This window comes from Erythranthe guttata, chromosome 10 (genome assembly GCF_056151865.1).
Source record: "Erythranthe guttata isolate IM_541 chromosome 10, IM_541, whole genome shotgun sequence".
Lineage (NCBI taxonomy): Eukaryota > Viridiplantae > Streptophyta > Magnoliopsida > Lamiales > Phrymaceae > Erythranthe > Erythranthe guttata.
The window spans coordinates 2,763,143-2,785,319 of NC_142542.1; the positions used below are offsets into that span (position 1 = coordinate 2,763,143).

At 34.0% G+C, this 22,177-nt stretch overlaps 3 protein-coding genes across 3 annotated transcripts; 2 read left to right on the top strand and 1 right to left on the bottom strand.

Moving 5' to 3' along the window:
• Window positions 1-247: 247 nt before the first annotated feature.
• LOC105952840 (GDSL esterase/lipase At5g03820) lies at window positions 248-2,644 on the top strand. The gene is made up of 5 exons (XM_012976417.2): window positions 248-530; window positions 648-781; window positions 1,397-1,630; window positions 2,055-2,310; window positions 2,451-2,644. Exons 1-5 carry the CDS (start codon window positions 263-265, stop codon window positions 2,642-2,644), a joined length of 1,086 nt encoding a protein of 361 aa, XP_012831871.2. The 5' UTR covers window positions 248-262.
• Window positions 2,645-11,187: 8,543 nt separating this feature from the next.
• EMB175 (Pentatricopeptide repeat (PPR) superfamily protein) lies at window positions 11,188-14,221 on the top strand. Its single transcript, XM_012976415.2, has one exon. It carries the CDS (start codon window positions 11,268-11,270, stop codon window positions 13,953-13,955), a length of 2,688 nt encoding a protein of 895 aa, XP_012831869.2. The 5' UTR covers window positions 11,188-11,267; the 3' UTR covers window positions 13,956-14,221.
• Window positions 14,222-16,092: 1,871 nt separating this feature from the next.
• LOC105952837 (beta-galactosidase 15) lies at window positions 16,093-20,543 on the bottom strand. Its single transcript, XM_012976413.2, has 18 exons — window positions 20,305-20,543; window positions 20,088-20,183; window positions 19,870-19,982; window positions 19,690-19,756; window positions 19,493-19,585; window positions 19,224-19,367; window positions 19,031-19,116; window positions 18,802-18,907; window positions 18,618-18,705; window positions 18,413-18,531; window positions 18,170-18,331; window positions 17,852-18,072; window positions 17,629-17,732; window positions 17,424-17,533; window positions 17,113-17,328; window positions 16,826-17,037; window positions 16,477-16,738; window positions 16,093-16,387 (listed from the first exon to the last, which is right to left on the bottom strand). Exons 1-18 carry the CDS (start codon window positions 20,467-20,469, stop codon window positions 16,277-16,279), a joined length of 2,475 nt encoding a protein of 824 aa, XP_012831867.2. The 5' UTR covers window positions 20,470-20,543; the 3' UTR covers window positions 16,093-16,276.
• Between the last annotated feature and the right edge of the window lie 1,634 nt (window positions 20,544-22,177).

The window sequence follows — 22,177 nt, forward strand, 5'->3', positions numbered from 1 at the left end:
TTGCAACTTCCATGGCTTTCTGATAATAAATGACAAAAATTAAAGTCACTTTATTGCAACAAACACCCATTGATCAATTCAAGAGGTGCCCATACTGTTTTTTTTTTTTATTACCATTTTCTTTGACCTTTTTACACAGACCACAGACCTCCATAAATTCTTCACCCCCACAACCGCTTCTCTTCCATTCATCATTCCCACTCAACTCCAAATTCCAAACCCATAATAAATTAAAAAAAAAAAAAAAAGAAAGAAAAATAAAATGGAAATATCAAGAAGTAATTTAGGTGCATTTGTTGTACTAACAATTACCATGGTGGTGGTGTTATTATCAAGTAGTATTAGTAGTGTGCATGGAGATCCCCTTGTACCAGCACTGATCATATTCGGGGACTCGGTTGTCGACGTCGGAAACAACAACAATTTGCAGACGTTGATTAAGGCTAATTTCCTTCCTTACGGTAGAGATTTCGTCACCCACAAACCTACCGGAAGGTTCTCCAATGGCAAGCTCGCCACAGACTTCACTGGTATATACATTTTCTCATCTTTTTTATTAATTAATTTTCACACACTATATATGATATATAGATACATGCATGTGTAGTAAATAACATGCTATGTATATGTATATATACTTTTTACAGCCGAGTATCTGGGTTTCAATTCTTACCCGCCGGCGTACTTTAGCCAAGAAGCCAGATCAGGTAAGAATATTCTCACCGGTGTCAACTTCGCCTCCGCCGCTTCTGGTTATTATGACAGAACTGCACAACTATATGTAAGCTCTCTTCTTTATGTACTCTGTACATATATATGATCAGCTCATAATTCAGACAAGAAAAACACACACACAGAGAAAAAGAGATCAGGAGCAAAATACACTTTTTCTCCCTCTCAAATTTACCTCAGTATAACATTTGGCCCCTCTTGCTCACAAAAAAATAAATGTACTCCGATCCCTCGTGTTTCAATAATTTAATATTTCTGGTCATTTCCATTAATTTGGCATTAATCTGTCAGTTAAACTAAGCACACATGCACAGGGCGGACTCATGTCCCTGCAAATTGTTTTTAATTTTATTTTGGTATTTTTCTATTAATTTATAGACTTTGACCCCCCCAAGATTTAAATTTCGTATAGCCCCTGAAAAATATTTTTTTCCTTCTCTCAATTCAAACCCATATTTTTCGGCCCCGCACCAAAAACCCCCTATATCAGCCTGCACATGTATGCATGCATGATTCCGTTGTGTAATTGAAACACAAGGGACTAAACCTATTTTTCTGTAAACAACAAGAAGGACCAGATGTAGGACTCAGGTAAACTTAAGGGACGAGAAATGCATTTTTCTCTATAATTAGTTGATGTATTTTGAGCGGGTGTTTTTTGCAGAGGGCGCTGACATTGACGCAGCAGCTAGCAAATTACAAGGATTGGCAGAGCAAAGTGGTGAATTTGGTGGGAAGGAGCAGAGCTAATGACATATTTTCAGGAGGGATTCATCTGATAAGTGCAGGGAGCAGTGATTTCATTCAGAATTATTACATTAACCCTATTCTCAACACTGCTTACACACCTGATCGTTTCTCCGACACTCTCATCAGATCCTACTCTACCTTAATCCAGGTCATCATGCATGTTATATTCATAAATGGGGAAATTAATTACAGTTTTCACCGATTTTACATTTGGTCCCTTATGTTCACAAAAAACATATTTCGACCCTCATGTTCCAATAATTTAACACTTTTAGTCATTTTTGTCAATTTACCGTTGATCCGTTAGTTAAGGCAGTGATGGGCACACACTTGATTCCGTTTTGAACAGAAAATTGACGGAAATGACTACAACTGTTGAATTTTGAAATATAAGGGATCGGACGGAATATGTTTTTTGTGAACATAAGGGACGAGTTGTGAAATTGGTGCAAACTTGAGGGATGAAAACTTTATTTTTTCCATTATATTCATAAATAATTAAATATATATTAGTTTGCTATTTTCGGTTTGAGTTAATATTGTGTAATTGACAGAATTATTATTTTGGACAGAATCTGTACAGTCTGGGAGCAAGGAGAATCGGAGTGACGTCTCTCCCGCCGACGGGATGCTTGCCGGCGGCGATAACACTATTCGGTGGCGGAAGCAACCAATGCGTGGCCAGGCTCAACCACGACGCCGTTTTGTTCAACAATAAACTGAACGCCACGTCACAAAACCTCAAACCCAGTTTGCCCGGACTCAAGCTTGTTGTGTTTGATATCTACCAACCTCTTCTTGACTTGATCACTAAGCCCACTGACAACGGTAATCAATCCTACAAATTAAATAAAGCACCCGATTAAATTACATTGTCAAATTTACCAATTGAATAAGGGAGTTTTTCGTAATTTGACGCCGTAATTTATTACTAATAATTTTTTGGGGGGGGGGGGGGGGGGGGGCAGGATTTTTTGAATCGAGGAGGGCGTGTTGTGGGACAGGTACAATAGAAACATCATTTCTGTGCAATGCGAGATCAGTGGGCACGTGTTCAAATGCAACACAGTATGTTTTCTGGGATGGATTCCACCCCTCTGAAGCTGCTAATGAGAAATTGGCACAGTCTCTACTTGAACAGGGATTTGATCTTATCTCTTAATTAAGCTTGTCATTTGTTTATTAAGCTTGTCTTAATTAAAGTTTGTACCCTCTACATTTGGATTAAGTATATCCTGTTGATTGTCTTGGTGGAGATGAAAAATGTTATCTATTGACTTGTGAATGAATCTTATTTTTTAATTAACCTTTATTTATCAAAGTCATGCAAACAATGAAGACGATTTTTTTGTTTGAAATTCGGTGACGCGATACACTTAAACACTTGATCACCTAAATGATTTTTTAATATCCATATAAAATAATCACCATCTTAATAAAAAAACTTTCTCGAGCATACTTTTCAAAGATTTTGTGTTACTTTGACTGCAAATTAAATAAAATACGATTGATACGGTATTTCATATTCAGAAATGTTAATTCTGCAATATACTTTTTCTTTTTTTTAATTTTTATTATACAATCTTCAACAATAAATTTATGTTTAAATCGATACATAATCTTACCAATCACGTCTTTTGAACCATATCATTTACACTTTAGGTCAAACTTTAAAACAAACAAAAATAAAGGGCAAGAAACTCTTTTTTTTTTTTTTTTTTTTTTTTTTTTTTGTTTATTGTAAAATTAATATTACATTTACCCCATAAAATTAACGGTTCTTCAATTCTTTTAGCAGACCACGATAATATCTAATTTGCCCCTAAATTAAAAATAATAATAAAAATACAAAAAAATTAAAGAATATATTAACAGAAAATACTTGAGCATTTATGATTTAAGCATATTTTGTTGAATTACATTTGTGTGATGAGGGAGTTTTGTCAAATTTTCCCATGTATATAAATCACAAATAATCCCATTAGGTATGTCCGAATTACAAAAACTCCCTTTTGTCAGTTAAATTATATTAATCACTTACCCACCGAAATCATATTACTCCCTCCATTTCAAAATAATTGACGTTCACATATTAAGAAAATTAATAAATATGTGTGAATTTTAGAAAAAGACATATAATATGACTAAAATACCCAGATAATTAATTACATCAACTAATTAAAATTAATAACTAATAGCATAATTGAGAAAACAGTAATTAATGCATCATTGAAATTATAAAGTAACAGACAATATGAAATAAGAAAAACTGCGTAAATTGACAACTAATTTGGAATGGAAGTACCTAAGATGCATGGAAGTACCTAAGATGCAGAGGTTGTTAGAGCATGTAATTACCGAGGAAAGCTCTATTTTATGAAATAGACACTACAAACAAAATGGAGCCATGAACACACATAATATTTATAGGCAATTTTCTCCATCACACATCAATATTACATTTAATATTACAGGTTCTTATATAATTATTATATGACAAATATAACACATTATTTGGCAACATTAATTACAATGTACAAACAATATTGACAAGTAAAAAATATAAATGTTTCTCCAATATTGAAGAACAACATCATCAACTTTTATACAACTTCCACAAATTTCAGCACCCTCCGCCTCCGCCACCGCCGCCGCCGCCGCCGCCGCCAATACCACCACCACCGCCAGGGCGTCTCTTCCTAGGAGGCTTGGCGGAGCCACCGTGATCAGCGCAGGCGAAAATGAGGACAGACATGATTGACATAAAACCTGACTCACTTCCCCCATAATTCCCAATGCCTAGAATTCTAGTCATCTTATTTAATTTATATTTTCAGAGGATATATCTTCCCTTAAAATATGTGCATTATAAGGGCTATATATATACACATAATTATGTAGTTGAATGAGTATTATGATTATTTCGTTACGTTTCTGGTTACTTCCATGATCACCATATTAGTTATTTTAAGCTTGGAATATTCCGTCTGAAATTTCTGTGTGCATTCCTTTCGAATTTTCTAATAGTTGTTTACTTTTAATTAGTTCACAACTTGCACTTTCAAATACTTTTATATAGCTCTCCGTATCAAAAAATACATGGAGATCATTATAATCCAGATAAATAAATCATTATAGTTGAAATTAAAGTACTTATTAGAAGATGGCGTATACGCAGAGAGTAGATACAGCTAATTTTCTTTATTTAATGTTTTTCTTTATAATTGTTTTTTACAATTATAATATTTTTGGGCCAAGGAAAAAGAACTTTTATTGCATGAAATACATGGGACCTCATTGAAAATTTTGTCGGCATACAACAAGGAAAATAGTAACACATTGTTTTCGAAAAAAGACCAATACCGATTCTATCTAAAAACTACGTGCCTAAGACTATGAGGTATAATTTTTGTTTTATAATTATTAATTTTTTTTGGCCAAGAAAAAAGAAATTTCATTGCATGAAATACAGAGGGGGCCTCGTTAAAAACTTTGTCGGCATAGAACAAGGAAAATAGTATCCCCTGTTTACTTTGTTTTCGAAAACGACTAATACCAATTGTATCTAAAACACACAACGTGCGTGCCTAAGACTATGAGGTAAGTCAACTGCAGCAGTATATTGAGGCTTCTCCCTTATGCTCGTGAGCTAAATCGGCCAAATCATCAGCAACCCGATTTTTTTACCGATATATATATATATATATATATATATATATATATATATATATATATATATATATATATATATATATATATATATATATATATATATATATATATATATATATATATATATACGCTTCACACTTTAATAATGCTGAAGAAGCCTTCGAATTCTCTTGATAATGTAATTTATGTACTCACAAAAACATTATTAATTAGGGGAATTTATCTACAGGCCATGGTGAACTAATTAAAAACTGAGTCTACTCATAAAACACCTTTTATGGACATAAAAGGACAAACAAGTCTCCCTTCTATGTTTCTAGTTTGCTCTTTCTCTCTCTCCCTCTTTCTCGCGTTTTTATATATGTAGTCCCGAACCTCTCTCCTTCTTTGTTTCTTTTTTTCTATTCTACTTAACATATCTAAATTTAATAAATGTTAAATTCAGTTATGGTTGTGGAGGCTATGACGGTGGTTATGGTAGGTGGCAACGGCTATGGAGGCAGTGGGTATCGTGGCGGTGATTATGGAGGTGGTTATGGAGATTATGGCAATAAAGGAGATGGTTATGAAGGCAAGGAGGCGATGACTATTGTGGTGTGAGGTTAGATCTATGGTGGAGGCGGCAACAATGGCGCCTAGGGTTGGTGGGGCGGCTAGGTTTTGATAGATGGGGTTTAGGCGTTTAGCGTCTGCTAGGGAGTTATTGGTTGTTAGGGTTTGACGACGGCTGCAATTTGTCATATGTTATGGACCTATGGTTTGAAGGTGGCTGGAAGATGTTGGACGTTAGGGATCGGTGACGGCTGAGAGTTGTTGGACGGTAGGCTTCAGAATAGTACGTCGTAGTAAACTATAGTAAATCATATCATAGTACACCGTAGTATTTTTACAATCTGGTGTATTATTTAAAAGGACACTTTACAAATAAGTCCATCAATATGTACTTATTCATAGAGGGGTCGAGACAAAAAACTTTTTTACAAAAAAGTCCACATATGGTCCAGAGGTTTGTAAAAGACTAAAATAGTCCATCACATATTAATATGCTCCAATTTCATCATTTAATTTAATCTAATCTCAATTTCACTGCATATTTCACAAATTATTCAATTTTGACTCAAAACACAATTTTATGGACAATATCGTCTGACGCCGCGGTTGACAGCCGGTCTCCGGCATGGACTTTTTTTTCTTTCTTCTTTGTGATTTTTTTCTTCTTCATGATTTGTCGTTGTTCTAATTGTTGACAGTATGATTACATAAATGTAAAGTCAACGACAATGCAATTACGATAATGTATTGTCAATGATAATATAATTACATTAATGTATTGTCAGTGATAGTATTATTACTGTTAATGACAGTACAATTACGGTCAATGTTTAGCGGCGGGCGGGAAAAAAAGGATAAAAATTTTATGAGAAAAAAAAATCACTAAAAAAATTGACTGCTGGAGATTGGCGGCGGAAAAAACAGACCAGAAAAAAAAATCAAAAAGTCAACGCCTGAAACAGGTGGCAAAAAAATAATTTAAGCAATATAAAAGTTTTTAAAAGAAAAAAAGTCAAAATTGAATTTTTTGGGCCAAATTGGGGGTACAATTAAGAATTGAGTGTAAAGGGTTGGGGTAATTTTGTCATGTACATTAATTTTTTCTTTATTTATAATATATATTAAAGAGATGGCCTTATTGACGAAAGAAATATAACCCCTAAACATAGAATAATAAAGATGATTGGCCAAGGACTTATGCAAAAAAACCCCTATTTAAAAAAACACGAAAAAATGGTTTTTTTTTCTTCGTAATTTTCAATATAATGTAAAAAATAAGGTAAATAATAACTTGTTTATAATAATGTAAAAAATGCTAGAATGAAAAATGAAAAATGTTATTTTAATTTTACTGAATTCAGATTTCGATTTTGTTAGTGGAGTGACATTTTTTGAATGAATTTTGTAAAGGATGTGAAGCAAATGTCAAGTTTGTCTTGCCATTTAGTTCTAATAAGTTTTCTCCGTAGGGACTCCTTCTGATAAACACAAACCAATTTCAGTGTTGCGTTTGTGGTGGAAATTGGATTGAACTTTCCAAACCCAGTTGATTTCCATCAGAAAATTTTCGATTTCGAAACAATATTTTTCATTATGAATTCCAAAAGTTCCTATTTTTGATATCTCCGAATTGTTCTTTTGTAAGTGGAATTGGAATACATATTAGATTTCGATTTCCGAATTTTTTTGATTATATTCCGAAAATTACACTAATAAAATGTATATAAAGTAGGGGTCTGCGCGAGTCGTAAATCCGCGGGTTTTAACAAAACTTGCCCTCGTGCCGTCAATCAACGGTTCTTGATTTTAAGAAACCAAATTTGTGGGTTTTGAGGTGTTTAGGATAGACGGGTTTATTGCGGGTTTAAAGTAGAACCCAACCTTCACGGGTCAAAACCCATCGTAATTTAAAAAAGTTATTTTCTTTAATAATTTATAAGTTTTACGCGAAATTATTTAGAGATAAAAATGGATGACCAAGCGTAAAATTTTGAATTGAAACAATCTTGAATAACATCAATGATAAATGTCACGAGAAAATCAGAATTAATACACGTTTTAACCATAAATCCGAGGCGATGGTGTCGTTATAGATATAAGTTTTGACACTTTATTCATGTATTATACATTATTAATTTATTGTACTACATAATATAAACAAAACGACGTTGTTTTGTATAACGGGGCGGGACGGGTTCACGGGTATTAAATTTTTTGAACGCGTCTTAGACCCAATCCCGCGGATCTTGTCCATTTCAGGACCCAATCCTATAGATGGATCTATCGGTCCGGTCCCAGCGGGACGGTTTTTACCGAATTTGAGGGGTTCAACGGGTTGATGGGTCCGATTTACTCACCCCAAATCTAAATTTTGGAATTTTGTTGTTTTCGATCTGAAAAAAATCCGATTTTAGAACAAGTTTTTTCCATTCTAATTTTTGAAATTTCAGTTTTCAATATTTTGTGACGAAATTGTAACTAATTTTTTGGAAAAAAAATGAATATTTTTTAAAAGTGCTGGCTCCAATATGATACTTTCAATTTCCACCCATATTTGGGATTTTATAACTAATTCAAAAGTTTAAAGGTAAATTACGGTCACCCCTGAGGTAATGATACAAACCCCGTAGAACTCGTTACGAGACCCAATACCATACGCGGAAGCAAGATCGAAAACACCAAAAAATAATGATTCAAGTTTGACGGAAGCACGGAATAATGACCCCATACCTATAAATAGCTACAAACCATTATTATCAAGGTGGAATATTGACCCCGTGGTTATAAAGAACCAGAAACAAATATTATGTCGCTAGGAAAATTACAAGAATCCACTTGCAAAATCCCGAAATTTGTTGTAGAACAGCGAAGGAGAATTAACTCTCAAAATACTCAAATATTCATTAAAAATTCGTCCAATAAAATAAGTCAAATTGACAACCTATTTATAAGATCTAAAAAGACTCATTTTTCACAAGGAAAATGACTCCTACCTAATCTATAATAAGCAAACTTATAAATAAGCAAATCCTAACCAAAAAAGACTCTAAAATAATAAAAAAACATAATAAATCCTAAATTAAAAACTAAAAACGTGAATAAGTAAATTAAATAACTTGATCTTCAAGTCGACTTCTCGATCACCCTTCTTAACTCGCGACATTGGGCTGTGCACGTGCATGCAATTAAAGCTCAATTTCGACACCGTTCCACTTCGAATATCTCTTTGCTCAAAACATAAAAGTTGTAGATCTCTCAGTTAGCTTTTCGAATCATTTTGAATCGGGTCAAATGGACTTTAGATGCGAGAGTTATAACTCGAATGGTAAACTCTGCCAGAATAGGCGAGAATCTCGGATGCATGGAATTCGACTTGTCCAACGAATTCTTCTCTTTCTTTTCTTCCAATTCCAAACCATAGATATCTCAAACATTTGATTCCAGCCTTTCTTCTCCAAGGAAAACTCGAATGTCGTCTTCAAACTCGTACGCTTGCGCTTCTTCCACTTCTTCATCTTTGAGCTTGCTAGGATCGTATCAGGTAAGGTTAAATTAAAAAATAAATCCCTTATGTTTGGGTAATTACAATCACCCCTCAACTATGAATTTTCATACACGTCCACCTTTATGGTGTCAAATCAACACAATCTTCTACATTCCGTGGAATGTTTTCTAGTTTGTACTTGTTTTGCGCAAAAATGCAGTTTCGAATGAACCATAATATGATATTTACAAGCCAAGAGACACATCCTAAGATCATCTTGTTTCAAAATATGGAGCTCGAATGGGGTAAAACGGATACAAACTGGAGAAGATTCCATATAATCTAGAAAATTCCACTAAATTTGACACGGCAAGGGTAGACGTATAAGAAGATTCATAATTGAGGGATGGTAGTAATTTCCTAAACATGAGATTTTTTTTTGGGTAAATTACACATACACCCTTGATGTATGCTTAAATAACTTTAAAGTCCCTGTAGTATTAGTAATTACAATCACCCTCAAATATTGTTAGTAACCCTAACGGAATAATGCACTGGATAAGTTATTCTATTAGGGTTCTAACAGACTATTAGTTTCAGACGATGGTGGAGACAACTTTGAGTTATGAAGTTACATAACTCTTCTAACATTTCTTAAATCCTTATTATTATTTTATATATGTTTAATAATTTTTGGGGTAATGACAAATAGGCCCATGACAAGGGCACTTAATTAAAATATGGACATCCAATTTTTTTGTCTTTAAAAAAAATTCACCCCATTCAAACTTATTTGCAAATAAGGAAAATCTCTTTATATACAAAATTACCTCCAATTCAATGAAACCCAATTCAACTCCAATTTCATGATTTACACCCCAATTTAGCCCAATTTCATCAATTAATCAATTTTAACCCTAATTTCAATTTTGACCCGCCACCACCGGAGACCGTCGGTCGCCGGCGTTGACCGGCGTTGACCCCCAAGAATGATTTTTTTTAGATATTTGGTACTGTATTACTTTTGGCCCCCAAAGTTTTTGTAAATATTTATCTTGATCCAATAGTTTTTTTGTTTTTTCTCCAAAATCTTATATAAATTATAGATAAATATATCATATTTAATATAAAATATAAAATAAGATGGTTAAAACTTGTATTATTTTAAATAAAATTTATGAATATTACTTATTTTTGAATTTTTTTTATCTAACGCCTTAAAAAAAAGATGAGATCGTGCCATGAATCTCTGAAATATTAAGTGCAGTATATTATTAGAATAATTTGAATTAATTTAGAATTTTTTGTGATGATTAAAAATATATATATATATATATATATATATATATATATATATATATATATATATATATATATATATTATATTTTAATTAAAAATTAGTTGTATAAACTTATTTTTTGCAATGTTTTGTGCATCTAAATTTTTTTTCGGGGCAGCTAGCCCCCCCTACATTTTGATCATGGTTACACCCCTGATGGTAGCATTAACGGTTGCATATCAATTCCAGGACATGAAATTTTGGCTCTATTAATTGTTTCAAGTGTGTGGCAGTAATTACGTATACCACGTGTACTTTAAAGTTGTTTAAGCATACCATAGCGTTGAGATTACTACAATGTTCTTCTTCTCCGACTATCATATTGTGCATCACATCACAACCTAACATAACTTGCTGCAAGAATTTTTCTTTCCAAAATCGAGTTGTAGACCATGCAATTATTTACATCATCAATAAATTTATCCATAGACAATATATGAAATATCAATTACAAGATGAAACGCCACATAAATTTTAGGATTGCAGATGATGCAAGCACTTACATGGGGCAATATTTTATTTGCATACAAAATTTAAACTACAAAAAATTAAAAAATGCAAGAAGACAATGTAACATATATGTATTATGACTTATCTTAGCCATGAATAGAATTGCTAATGTTTTCTCCTAAAAAAAAAAAAGGATTTTTCATTTTAGGAATAAAATTGTTTTATTGAGAAAAATGGCATCTCATTTCATTTGAGTTTAATTATGCTTGGCTTGGCGCCTCACTTCAATGGCAGCCCTTATCCACCACCACCACCACTGCCATCATCCTGCCACCGCCTCCGCCGCCATCTCTTCTCCGTCTCACCGCCGTCTGAAACCCTTTACGCCTTCACAGGTCACTTCTTATCTTTCTCCCTCTAAAACCCCTCTTTCTCTCTCCTCCTCCAATCCCCATTTCTTCCCATACCCATCATTTTCTCTCTCCAAATTTTCTTCTACCCCAAAGAAGCTTGATAACTCTCAACCGTTATCGAACCATGAGCTCTCTCGTCTTCTTAAATTGTCCATCGAATACGCCGATATTCAGCTCGGTAAAGCAGTCCATGCTTCGGTTCTCAAATTCGAACAAGACGTTCGCTTATTTAATTCTCTCATCACTTCTTATTTCGAATTGGGTAAGTTAAATTATGCTGAGAGAGTTTTCGATTCGATTTTAGCCCCGGATGTTGTTTCCTACACTGCTATGATTTCGGGTTTGGCGAAATCGAATTGCGAGAACGAAGCCCTAGGGTTCTTCTTTGAGATGAGAGATTCCGGCATTGAACCCAATGCCTACTCTTTTGTTGCCCTGTTGACTGTTTGTATGCGATTGATAGATTTACGATTGGGTTTCCAAGTTCACGCCTTGTCGATTAAAACGGGCCATATCAATTCTACTTATGTGGCCAATGCAGTTATGGGATTGTATACTAAGTGCAGTTGTTTGGATTATGTCGTCAAACTGTTCGATGAAATGTCCGAAAGGGACGTTGCTTCTTGGAATACTGTAATTTCGTGTGTGGTAAAGGATGGTATGCATGAAAGAGCATTTGAATTGTTTCATCGTATGCTGGCTGTGGAGAGTTTTAGAGTTGATTACTTTACACTTTCAAGTCTCGTGATTTCATGTGCGAGATGTTTTGCAACAAAGGAAGGCGCTGCAATCCATGCATATGCGCTCAAAATAGGGTACGGAACAAATTTGAGTGTGAAGAATGCGCTGATCGAGTTCTACGCAAAGTGTGGATGTGTGGAAGATGTTGAAACTTTGTTCAACAGGATGCATGTACGCGATGTTTACACATGGACTGAAATGATCGATGCTTATATGGGATTTGGGAATGTCGATTCGGCTCTGGAGATTTTTAGTAAGATGCCCGATAGAAATTGCGTCACGTACAATGCTCTATTAGCTGGATTTTGCCAAAACGGAGAAGGATTTAGGGCGTTGCGGTGGTTCTGCAGAATGGTGGAGGAGGGCATGGAGATAAGTGACTTCACTTTGACTAGCGTTCTACATGCTTGTGGATTGGTCAAAGATTCGAGATCCAGCGAACAAATTCATGCCTTTGTTCTCAAGATAAAATCCAGCACCAACAATCACATCAAGGCAGCGTTGCTCGATATGTGTACAAGGTGTGGCAGAATGGAGGATGCCGAGAGAATATTCCATCATTCGCCGCTCGAACGGAGCAGTTCGATTATGCTGACGGCAATGATTTGTGGGTACGCCCGAAACTCCGAGCCGGAAAAAGCAATCTCCTTAATCTGCCAATGGCTACACCAAGTACACGATGATGTCGTGGATGAAGTGGCAATAGCTTCGATTCTTGGAGTGTGTGCAGATTTAGGGTTCCGGAAACTAGGGGAGCAATTTTATTGCCGTGCGTTGAAATGTAGTTTGTTGCATGATATTGGAGTTGGTAATGCTGTAATTAGCATGTATTCGAAATGTGGCGACATGGAGGAAGCAAATAAGGTGTTCGATAAAATGCCTGCGCACGATATAGTTTCTTGGAACAGTCTTTTGGCTGGATATAACGTTAATCGGCAGGGTGGAAAAGCCTTGGAAGTGTGGAAGAAGATGCAAAGAGGGAAAATTCAACCAGACACAGTTACATGTGTGTTAATTATTTCAGCTTATCGCCGCACTAACTCTAATTTAATCGAACACTGCAAAGACTTCTTTCGGTCGATGAAGCCCGTTTACAACATCGAACCCAATTCAGACCACTACGCATGTTTGGTTGGTGTTTTGGGCAACTGGGGTCTTCTAGAAGAAGCAGAGGAATTAATCGAGAATATTCCGTTCGAGGAGACTGCCTCCGTTTGGCGGGCCCTGCTTGATAGTTGCGGAATTCACAAAAACGCCATTATCGGAACAAGGGCTGCCAAGAAGATACTGAGCATGGAGCCGCAAGATCCGTCGACGTACATATTAAAATCGAATCTTTACTCTGCTTCCGGAAGGTGGAACTGCTCGGAACTTGTTAGGGAAGAGATGAAAGAAAGAAGGTTCCGGAAGTTCCCGGGTAGGAGTTGGGTTATCGATCAAGAAGAGGTACATTCGTTTTTTGCTAGGGATAAGTCGCATCCAGAATCGAAGGATATTTACAGTGTGCTCGATATATTGTTTATGGAGTGCTTGAGAGCGGGGTATAAACCCGATACGAGTTTTGTGCTGCACGATGTGGAGGAGCATCAGAAGGTGAATTTCCTCTTGTGCCATAGTGCGAAATTAGCCGTTTCGTTCGGTCTAATTACGACTAGGGTTGGAAAACCGGTTAGGGTGGTTAAGAATATACATATGTGTGGGGATTGCCACACTTTCTTGAAGTATGTTACGGTTGTTACGAAGAGGGAGATACACGTGAGAGATGCTTCTGGTTTTCACTGCTTTGCTGATGGTGAATGCTCTTGCAGAGATAACTGGTGATGCAATTCTTTATTTATTTATTTATTTATTAGTTTTATTAGTGTGTTAATGTTTTTATTTTGTCCTAGAAGCTTCGGATTAAGTAATTTGTCTGAAGCTAATGTTAACATATATGTAAGTATAATATGCAGAGTTGTAAAGCAAACTTCTTTACATTTTTGTGGTGAGCTCAGATTTAGTTTTCTTTTGTTCCATCTCCATGGAGAGGGTCTTTTTGTCATATATTGGAATACTTTATTGCTATTAGTATTTTTTTTGTTATTAAACCTAGTGTGACAAGGGTTGTGTGTGTTCATTGCATTTGAAACACGGTAGATAAACTCTTATATCTGATAAGTTTTTTTAAGAGTTGATAAGTTGTTACGTATTATTTTTAGGCTTAGTTTATAAAGTGTTTAGATAATGATTTTATAAGCTATTTTTAGTCATAATAAGATCTTAAATAAAAAGATGGTGTTGAAGTAATTTTTAAAAAATATCTTATTTTGCTTACCAAAAGCTTATTTTTTGAATTTTCAAGATCTTATTTTTAATAATTTCCAAACACTTTAGAATAGTTTATGAACTTTAAACTTTTTATAAAGCTCTTTTCAACAAATAAGTATAGTTGCTATCTATTGATTTTATCACAAAAAAACCCTATGATTTTTTTCCTTTTTTTTTTTAATCTTTTGTGATAACCAAAAACGATGAATTAGTAAGAGAAACTAAATCAAGCATATAAGGAAAAAAAAAAAAAAAAAAAAAAGGAAACCTAAATCAAGCATGTAAAAAAAGGGGATCAGTATTTCAAATCCCAACTTTTGCTTACTTGAATACCAAAAAAATAAAAAATAAATAATTAATTGTAAATTACTTTAATACCCTTAATGAAATTAAAACTAAAAAAATATTACAAATACTATTTTTCTTTCTTAAATACCAAATAATCAAAAACTCAAAAAACCATTTCCCTCCTTCTCCACCTCCTTCTTCTCCCTCCCCAAAAACCCTTCTAAAAAATCTTCCTCACAACAAACCCTTCTAAAAAATCTCACAACAAACCCTTCTAAAAAATATCAAAACTAAAGAAATTAAAACCTCACAAAACGTATAAAATTGAGTTATAAGACAATAATATGGTAGTATATATGAAAGGAGAACACATTAAGGTAAGTATCGATGTCTTTTTTGAGCTTCGAAGTCGATTTTGAAGTTTTTTTTTTTTGAAACCCGTCGGCAATTTTCGACACATACATGTCGATTTTTTGGTCAATTTTCGACACCAACGTGTCGAAAAAGAAAAAAAAAAAAAAAAACCAAATTTCGACACCTACCTGTCGAAAATTGTCCAAATTTCGACAGGTATGTGTCGAAAAAATACTGTTGGTAAAAAAAAAAAAAAAAAAATTTTTTTTTTTTTTTTTTTTTTTTTTTTTTTTACCAATAGTGTTTTTCGACACCTACCTGTCGAAAATTGTCCAAATTTCGACAGGTAGGTGTCGAAATTTGGTTTTTTTTTTTTTTTTTTTTTTTTTTTTTCCTTTTTCGACACGTTGGTGTCGAAAATTGACCAAAAATCGACCTGTATGTGTCGAAAATTGCCGACGGGTTTCAAAAAAAAAAACTTCAAAATCGACTTCGAAGCTCAAAAAAGACATCGATACTTACCTTAATGGCTTCTCTTTCCACATATACTACCATATTATTGTCTTATAACTCCATTTTATAAGTTTTGTGAGGTTTTGATTTTTTGAATTTGGAGATGTTTTGGAGGATTTAAGAAGATGAAAAAGATAGGGTTTAATTGGGTTGTCGCGGCAGTTACGAGCACGTACGGTGGCGTTCGGCGGCGGCGGCGTCGGCGGCGGCGGCGGCGGCGTCGGCGGCGGTCAGGGTTGGAGAGGAGAAGAAATGGTGGAGGTTTTTTTTTTTAACAACAAAGGGTTTTTTTCTTTTTTTTTTATTTGGTTTTTGAATAGGTAATTTCTAATAAAATTTGATATAATTGATATTTTGTATGAAAGGGTGTTTTTGTAATTTTCTTTTTATTTTGGTTTTAAAGTAAGAAAAAACTTATAAATATGTACTCAATTATGGTTTTCAACTAGGTAGTATTCAACTAAGCAAAAATTAGTATTCAAAATAGTTGCCCCCGTAAAAAAAACCAACTAAGATAAGAAGTTCACTACAAAATTCGAAAAGCAATAAAAGAAACCTACTTATGTAACCTAAGTTGCAAAAAACATATCCTAAAACAAACTAGATAAATTAATTGTTCCAAACTACTAAAACTTTAGTAATTAGGAAATAAATAAAAATAAATAAAAGTCCCTATAACTCTAGCATTCAACTTCAACAGCAAGCCTCTTCATCTGGGATTTACCACATCTACTTGCTCCAAAAGTTTTCTCTGATACCTCAATTGAACAACTTTCTTTGCCAATGCATGCCTAATAATAATAATAAATAAATAAATAAATAAAAATTTAAAATAATTTAATAATCCAACAAGAAAAAAAAAACAAAAAAAAAAACCCACCTTTTCGACGATAGATAAACTGTTGGGAGAGTGGCAGCTGCCTTTACTGGTTGGATTACCGAAACTAGCAAAGTTGATTTTCGATATAACTCGACTCCCATCGCAAGAAAGTTCCAAACGATTCCCTTCGTAAGCATGTGCAACCGCTTTGCCAACTGTCACGGTTCGTACGCTTATATGTGTTGGATTCCCTCCAAACTCCTCAAACAGAACCAACGTATTATCTTCTTCCTCGTTCAAGAACGATCGAGGCACATGGTACCTTAATAAACACCCAAAAAAAAAGAAACATCACCATGTGAAAATTGAAAAAAAAAAATGAAATTAAAAAAATTAATAATAAACAAACCATCTTTGTGAAGAATTTCCACAATTAGTCAAGCATTTCGAACCGGTGTAGTCTCCTCTATAATCGCACGAAGAAACGCAGCCATTTTCGTCTGCGAGATAGCTCGGCCAATATCTTCCGATATTATGTCCGTTCACCCAAGCACTTCCTTTTCCTAATCCCCATAAATCCAAAACGACAGCGTCTTTTCCTTTCGGAGTTCTAAAGCTTGTCTGCACGAGATTTTTCTTTATTACTAAAAAAAAAAAATGAAACTAAAATTGAGAAATAAAATATATACTAATTACCTTGTACCAAACAAACATTCGGTTGAATGGGATATTCGAATGCCATTCACGCTTGTACTTAGTGTCGATATTTTGAAGACCTCTTTCGATACCGTTCAATCCAACCTTGTACGCCCATTCGTTTGTCGAAAGATCCTTCTCTATGCTGTTTGGTGCTACTAGTTTTACGGGGCCTAGGATTCCGTTTTTTACTTTGTCGATGTAAGCTCCGTAATTCTGTTCACAATTAAAGAGTAACAATCCAACATTATTAACACAAGAACAAATATATTACATATAAAAAAAAAATCTTGCGCTACAAGTTATCTTACTTGGAGTCCAACTGTGACACTGAGCAACGAAATCGAGTTAGTCCCTCGTTTGAGCTTAGCACTTTCCTCAAACACAAAGCTGTACTGCCCGTTTTTCACCCACTTAGTTCCTACAATTATAAAATCAGGTCGTCTCTAATTAGAAAATGAAAATGAAGCTGTTTATTTCGATTTTTTTTTCGAAACAAATTTAAAGTCTCCTTACCGATATGCTTGCCGTTGAAAAACGCGTGAAGTACATGGCAGTCGCAGTTAACTCTTAAAGTAACCTCTTCGCCCCAAATAGGATCATCTTCATTTACATCCACACTAGCATCATGCATCAATAATCGATTAGTATTTCAAAAATAGAAAAATAATAATAATAATAATATAATATTTTTTTCTTTTTTCAATTTTTCGAAAAATAGAGAAAGATGCAATAGTACCTAGTCATGTACCAAAGATAATCACTTGTATCGTTAGTAACGATTTTTTGATCGAGGAGTTGATTGGCGTAAGTTACACCTTTAAGAGGGCTACTTTTATTCAACGAGGTTTTCAAGTGTTCGAAATGCTCTGCTCTCCATTGCCACTCGAAATCGTAGTGACGTTTTTCCTCGGCTTCTGCCGGTAGTTCCTTTACCATCACCGACGTTTGAGTATTAACCTAGTACACAGGTTTTTCAAGAATTATATAAAAAAAAAAAATAATAATAATAATTGAATATTCGACGAAGAAAGAATAAAATAAAATAAATAATTACTCGGGCCGTGTTGTAAACTTCGGTGACACAATCGGGAAGAATGCTGACGGACCAAGCGGGCACGGTATATTTCCTGCCTTCGAAATTGATTGTGATGTCATCTTTGTTATTTGCATTGCCTAAGAAACATACCCTTGTCCCATTTAAACTATACACCGTCGACTGAAAAAAATCGAAATAAATAAATTGGAATACAAAAATCATTAAATAGGGAAAAAAAAGAACAAAATAAAAAATACTTACAGACATCATTCGGCCGTAGTCGGTGTTCGTGTATTGTCCGTAAGTTAGAATCTTTTCCATTGACATAAGTAGGGAATGTAGCTTCTTTAAATGTCCCCATTTAGGTTGGTTTAGATTCCCTAAAAAAATATTTTTAAAAAAAATTAATAAATCACAAATTAAGTTGTTCATTATGATATTATTGAATTATCGAAGTTTTTATTACCGTATTCATCGATGGGGGCGTCGTAATCGTATGACGTGGCAATGTACGGTCCACCGGCAGTTCGACCGAAGTTTGTTCCGCCATGATACTAATGCGTAAACAGGATTTAGTAAATCGTTAATATTTAAATTTACTAAAATTGCGAATTTGGATTTAATAATTTAAGATTTAAGAAATTACAAACCATGTAATAGTTCTGCAACGTGCCGCCGTACTGATAGAATCGTGCGACTGCGAACGAAAGATCCTCTGCAGTTCTGTGAGGATCTTTGCCACCCCAGTTCTTAAACCTTAGGTGGTAAGAAAAAACAAGAAAATCGAAATTAAATTTATGAATAAATAAACAGAATTTATATTTAAAATAAAAATAAAAATAATTTATTAGCTAATAAATGTTGGTAAATGCTAATTACCAGCCACTCCAGTTCTCAGTCCAAAGCTTTGGCTTATTTTGATGAGGCCAGAATTGATCACAGTACCACCCATTGCATGTGTTAATCTTTTCCCAAATAAAAAATAAAAATAAATAAATAAATTAAAACATTTTTGAAAATTAATAAAATAAAATAAGTATTTAAAAAAAAATGAAGGGTTATTTTTACTGACCATTGATTGTGGAGCATCAGATTCTTGACACATGATCCAAGGGACACCGATATTCAAAGATTCGGCGAAATTCGCACACCAATTAATATACGATTTTCCTTCGTTACCATAAGAACTAATTATGTTTCCGTACTCGTTTTCGATCTGTTTTATTTTGTTTTCGATACAGAAAACAAATATCAGACATTCGATTATCCATTAACAGCAAAAAATATTTTGAAACAAATACGAAAAAACGAAACATTATGTATTTTTTTTGTATTACGAACCTGAGCAAGTATAATCGGGCCGCCTTCAGAAGCGAAAAGATTTGCTTGTTTCACCTTGTCCACAATCATGGTTGTGAATGTCTTCATTTCACTCTGAAAAAATCATAAATTTAATATTTTTTATATATTTATTTTTCAAAAAAAAAAAAAAGACATTTTCGATGTTCGAAACATAAGTTATTAAATCAAATAATTACCATGAATGCATCATTTTCGGTTCTGAAAGTCATGTTGTTGAAACTATTCAACCAAACAGGAAACCCTCTGGACATAAGAATTAAAATAAATAGTTTAAGAAATTTAGAACTGATATGAACTAATTAAAATAGAATAAAAAGTTATAATTAAAAAAATATATACAGTATATATATTCTTACCCATAGTTCCATTCGGCACAAACGTACGGCCCGATTCTCAAGATCGCGTAAAGCCCTTCATCTTGAATTAGCTTCATGAACTTGACAAGGTCCAAATTTCCAGAAAAATCATACTGAAAAAAATCATGCATTAACAATAGTCACAAATAGATACAAATTATATATGTATATCTTTTAAATAAATAATCAGATCTAGTAAACGATCGAAGAAATTAAACCTGTCGATAAAGCGGCTCGTGAGCATTCCAAAACACGTAAGTCTCGATTGCGTTAAGACCTCCTTCCTTTGCTTTCTTGATCAAAGATGGCCACATCTAATAACCAAAAAAAAAACAATAAATTTGTACTTTAATTTTCATCTAGTAAAAAAAAAATAATAATAATAATATTCACAATTTACAGTATAAATATATTATATTTTTTGTACTGACGGACCTCGGGAGTGCTACGAGGATAGTGAATGGAACCGGAAATGATGATTCGTCGTTGGCCGTCGATTTTGATGGCTCTTCCATCGTACGAAACATCGGTAGCGTTAACAGGAAAATTGAAAGTTGTGAACAAAATGACTGCTAATATTAATATATTGAAGAAACCCATTGTTTTTTTTTTTTTGTTTTAGTATAGAAAATATTGTGTTGGCGGAGAAGGTGTTATTTATAATATATGCATGCAGATGGATTAATTAACATGGACTCTTAAAACCCTAGGATTGATAGGATTTGGATAACGTTAAATCTTCAGATGTGTGTTTGTATTTATCCAGATCGGATTAATTAGGATAATTAGCGTGATATATAATTATTTTTTTGATAAATAAAAAACGTTGTATATAGAAGCTCATCTAGGGCAATATTCTCATGCTTATTTGTAGTTTGTACTAGTAATTTATAAGTTTGTGATAAACCTTCTAGAATTTATGCATATTTTTATATGTATATTTAAATATTATAATGAATCATATATGTATCCGAAAGATAAGTTTAAAGAACAAATAATCATGAATACAAAACATAAATTTGCCAAAACCTTTCACAAAATTTAAATTATATATTTTGAAATTATATATAAAAAAAAGAAGTATATATCAATGACTTCAAACCAGTGCAAATGTATCGCGATACGATACGATTTCTATAGAAACGACGATATGTTTGTTACGGGTATGGTTACTAGTGTATTTAGGCCTCGTTTATTTCTAGTTATTAGCATGGATGTACTAATATTTATCCAACCAGGATGGAGAAAAACTATTATTTAAACGATTTTATTAATTTATCGAGATTCTACTCTATATCAATGATTCAAGAAAAGATGGAAATGAGGGTAATAATGTCATATCACAAACTTCCACTTGTCAATCCTGTCAAGTAAACAACATATTTCTATAATACCACTTATATTATACAATATAGTAAACAAAGTATATATTACTTCTTCTCATCCTACAATTATTACTTCTTTTAATCAATTCTTCCACATCCCATAGGGAGAAGTAAGCGAGTCAGCCCGCATGGGTGTAGCTCAACTGGTTCCGGAGGTGGTAAGTTGGTGCAAGGTCCTAGGATCGAATCCTGGCAGCCGCAGTGTGGGAATTTCAACTCCAAATGAGGGTTGGTTCCTTGTGGGCACCAGGTCCGGGTCCGCTACCTTAACGGGCCGTTGAGTTACCATGATTTACATCCTCCATCAATCCTTGTCGGGCCAAGGGATGGGGGCCCCTAGGGCGAGGGATTCGCCTTTAGGTGCAAAGTAAGCGAGTCCTTAATAGATAAGTACGTAAAAATAAATTCTAAAAACAATTTGCAAAAAAATTAAAAAAAAGTTAAATATACATTGGAACTTCAAGTACCTGTGTTCACCTATGTTGCACGGACACGGATATACGCGAAAACGGATACGGTGATACGGCATTTCCAAAAAACTAGGATACGGACACGCGTAAATATAAAAAATATAGGGGTATATTTATAAATTATAAAAAATAGAGGGGTAAATTTATAAATTGTAAAAAATATTAATAAGTCGCCAAATCGCATAAGAGAACCGCTCGCCCTTGCAGCTCGTGTTCTTGGTCACCGTCCCCGCTAGAATTAAGGACTTTTGGGAGTACTCTCAAAGAAGAAAAATGAAATGTCTATTATAGAGAAAAGAAAATGCGTATTTTTTTATTAGGAGTCGTATCCCAACTTTTTTTAAATTGTGGACACTGCCTAATTAGCGAAATTACGACACGACCTAACACGGGTGTCCGAGCCGTGTCCGGGTGTATCCAAGTGTCCAAGTATCGCACACGAAGACTCTAAAC

Bases quoted from the DNA above. Each gene is read 5' to 3' on its own strand.
- LOC105952840 (XM_012976417.2), top strand. From the start codon at position 263: ATGGAAATATCAAGAAGTAATTTAGGTGCATTTGTTGTACTAACAATT. The intron at 531-647 runs GTATATACATTT...TACTTTTTACAG, and splicing joins GCTCGCCACAGACTTCACTG to CCGAGTATCTGGGTTTCAAT. The intron at 782-1,396 runs GTAAGCTCTCTT...TGTTTTTTGCAG, and splicing joins ACAGAACTGCACAACTATAT to AGGGCGCTGACATTGACGCA.
- EMB175 (XM_012976415.2), top strand. From the start codon at position 11,268: ATGGCAGCCCTTATCCACCACCACCACCACTGCCATCATCCTGCCACC.
- LOC105952837 (XM_012976413.2), bottom strand. From the start codon at position 20,469: ATGGGTTTCTTCAATATATTAATATTAGCAGTCATTTTGTTCACAACT. The intron at 18,073-18,169 runs GTAATTATTTAT...CCTGTGTACTAG, and splicing joins AAGTTTACAACACGGCCCGA to GTTAATACTCAAACGTCGGT. The intron at 17,733-17,851 runs GTACTATTGCAT...GCATGATGCTAG, and splicing joins TATCTTTGGTACATGACTAG to TGTGGATGTAAATGAAGATG.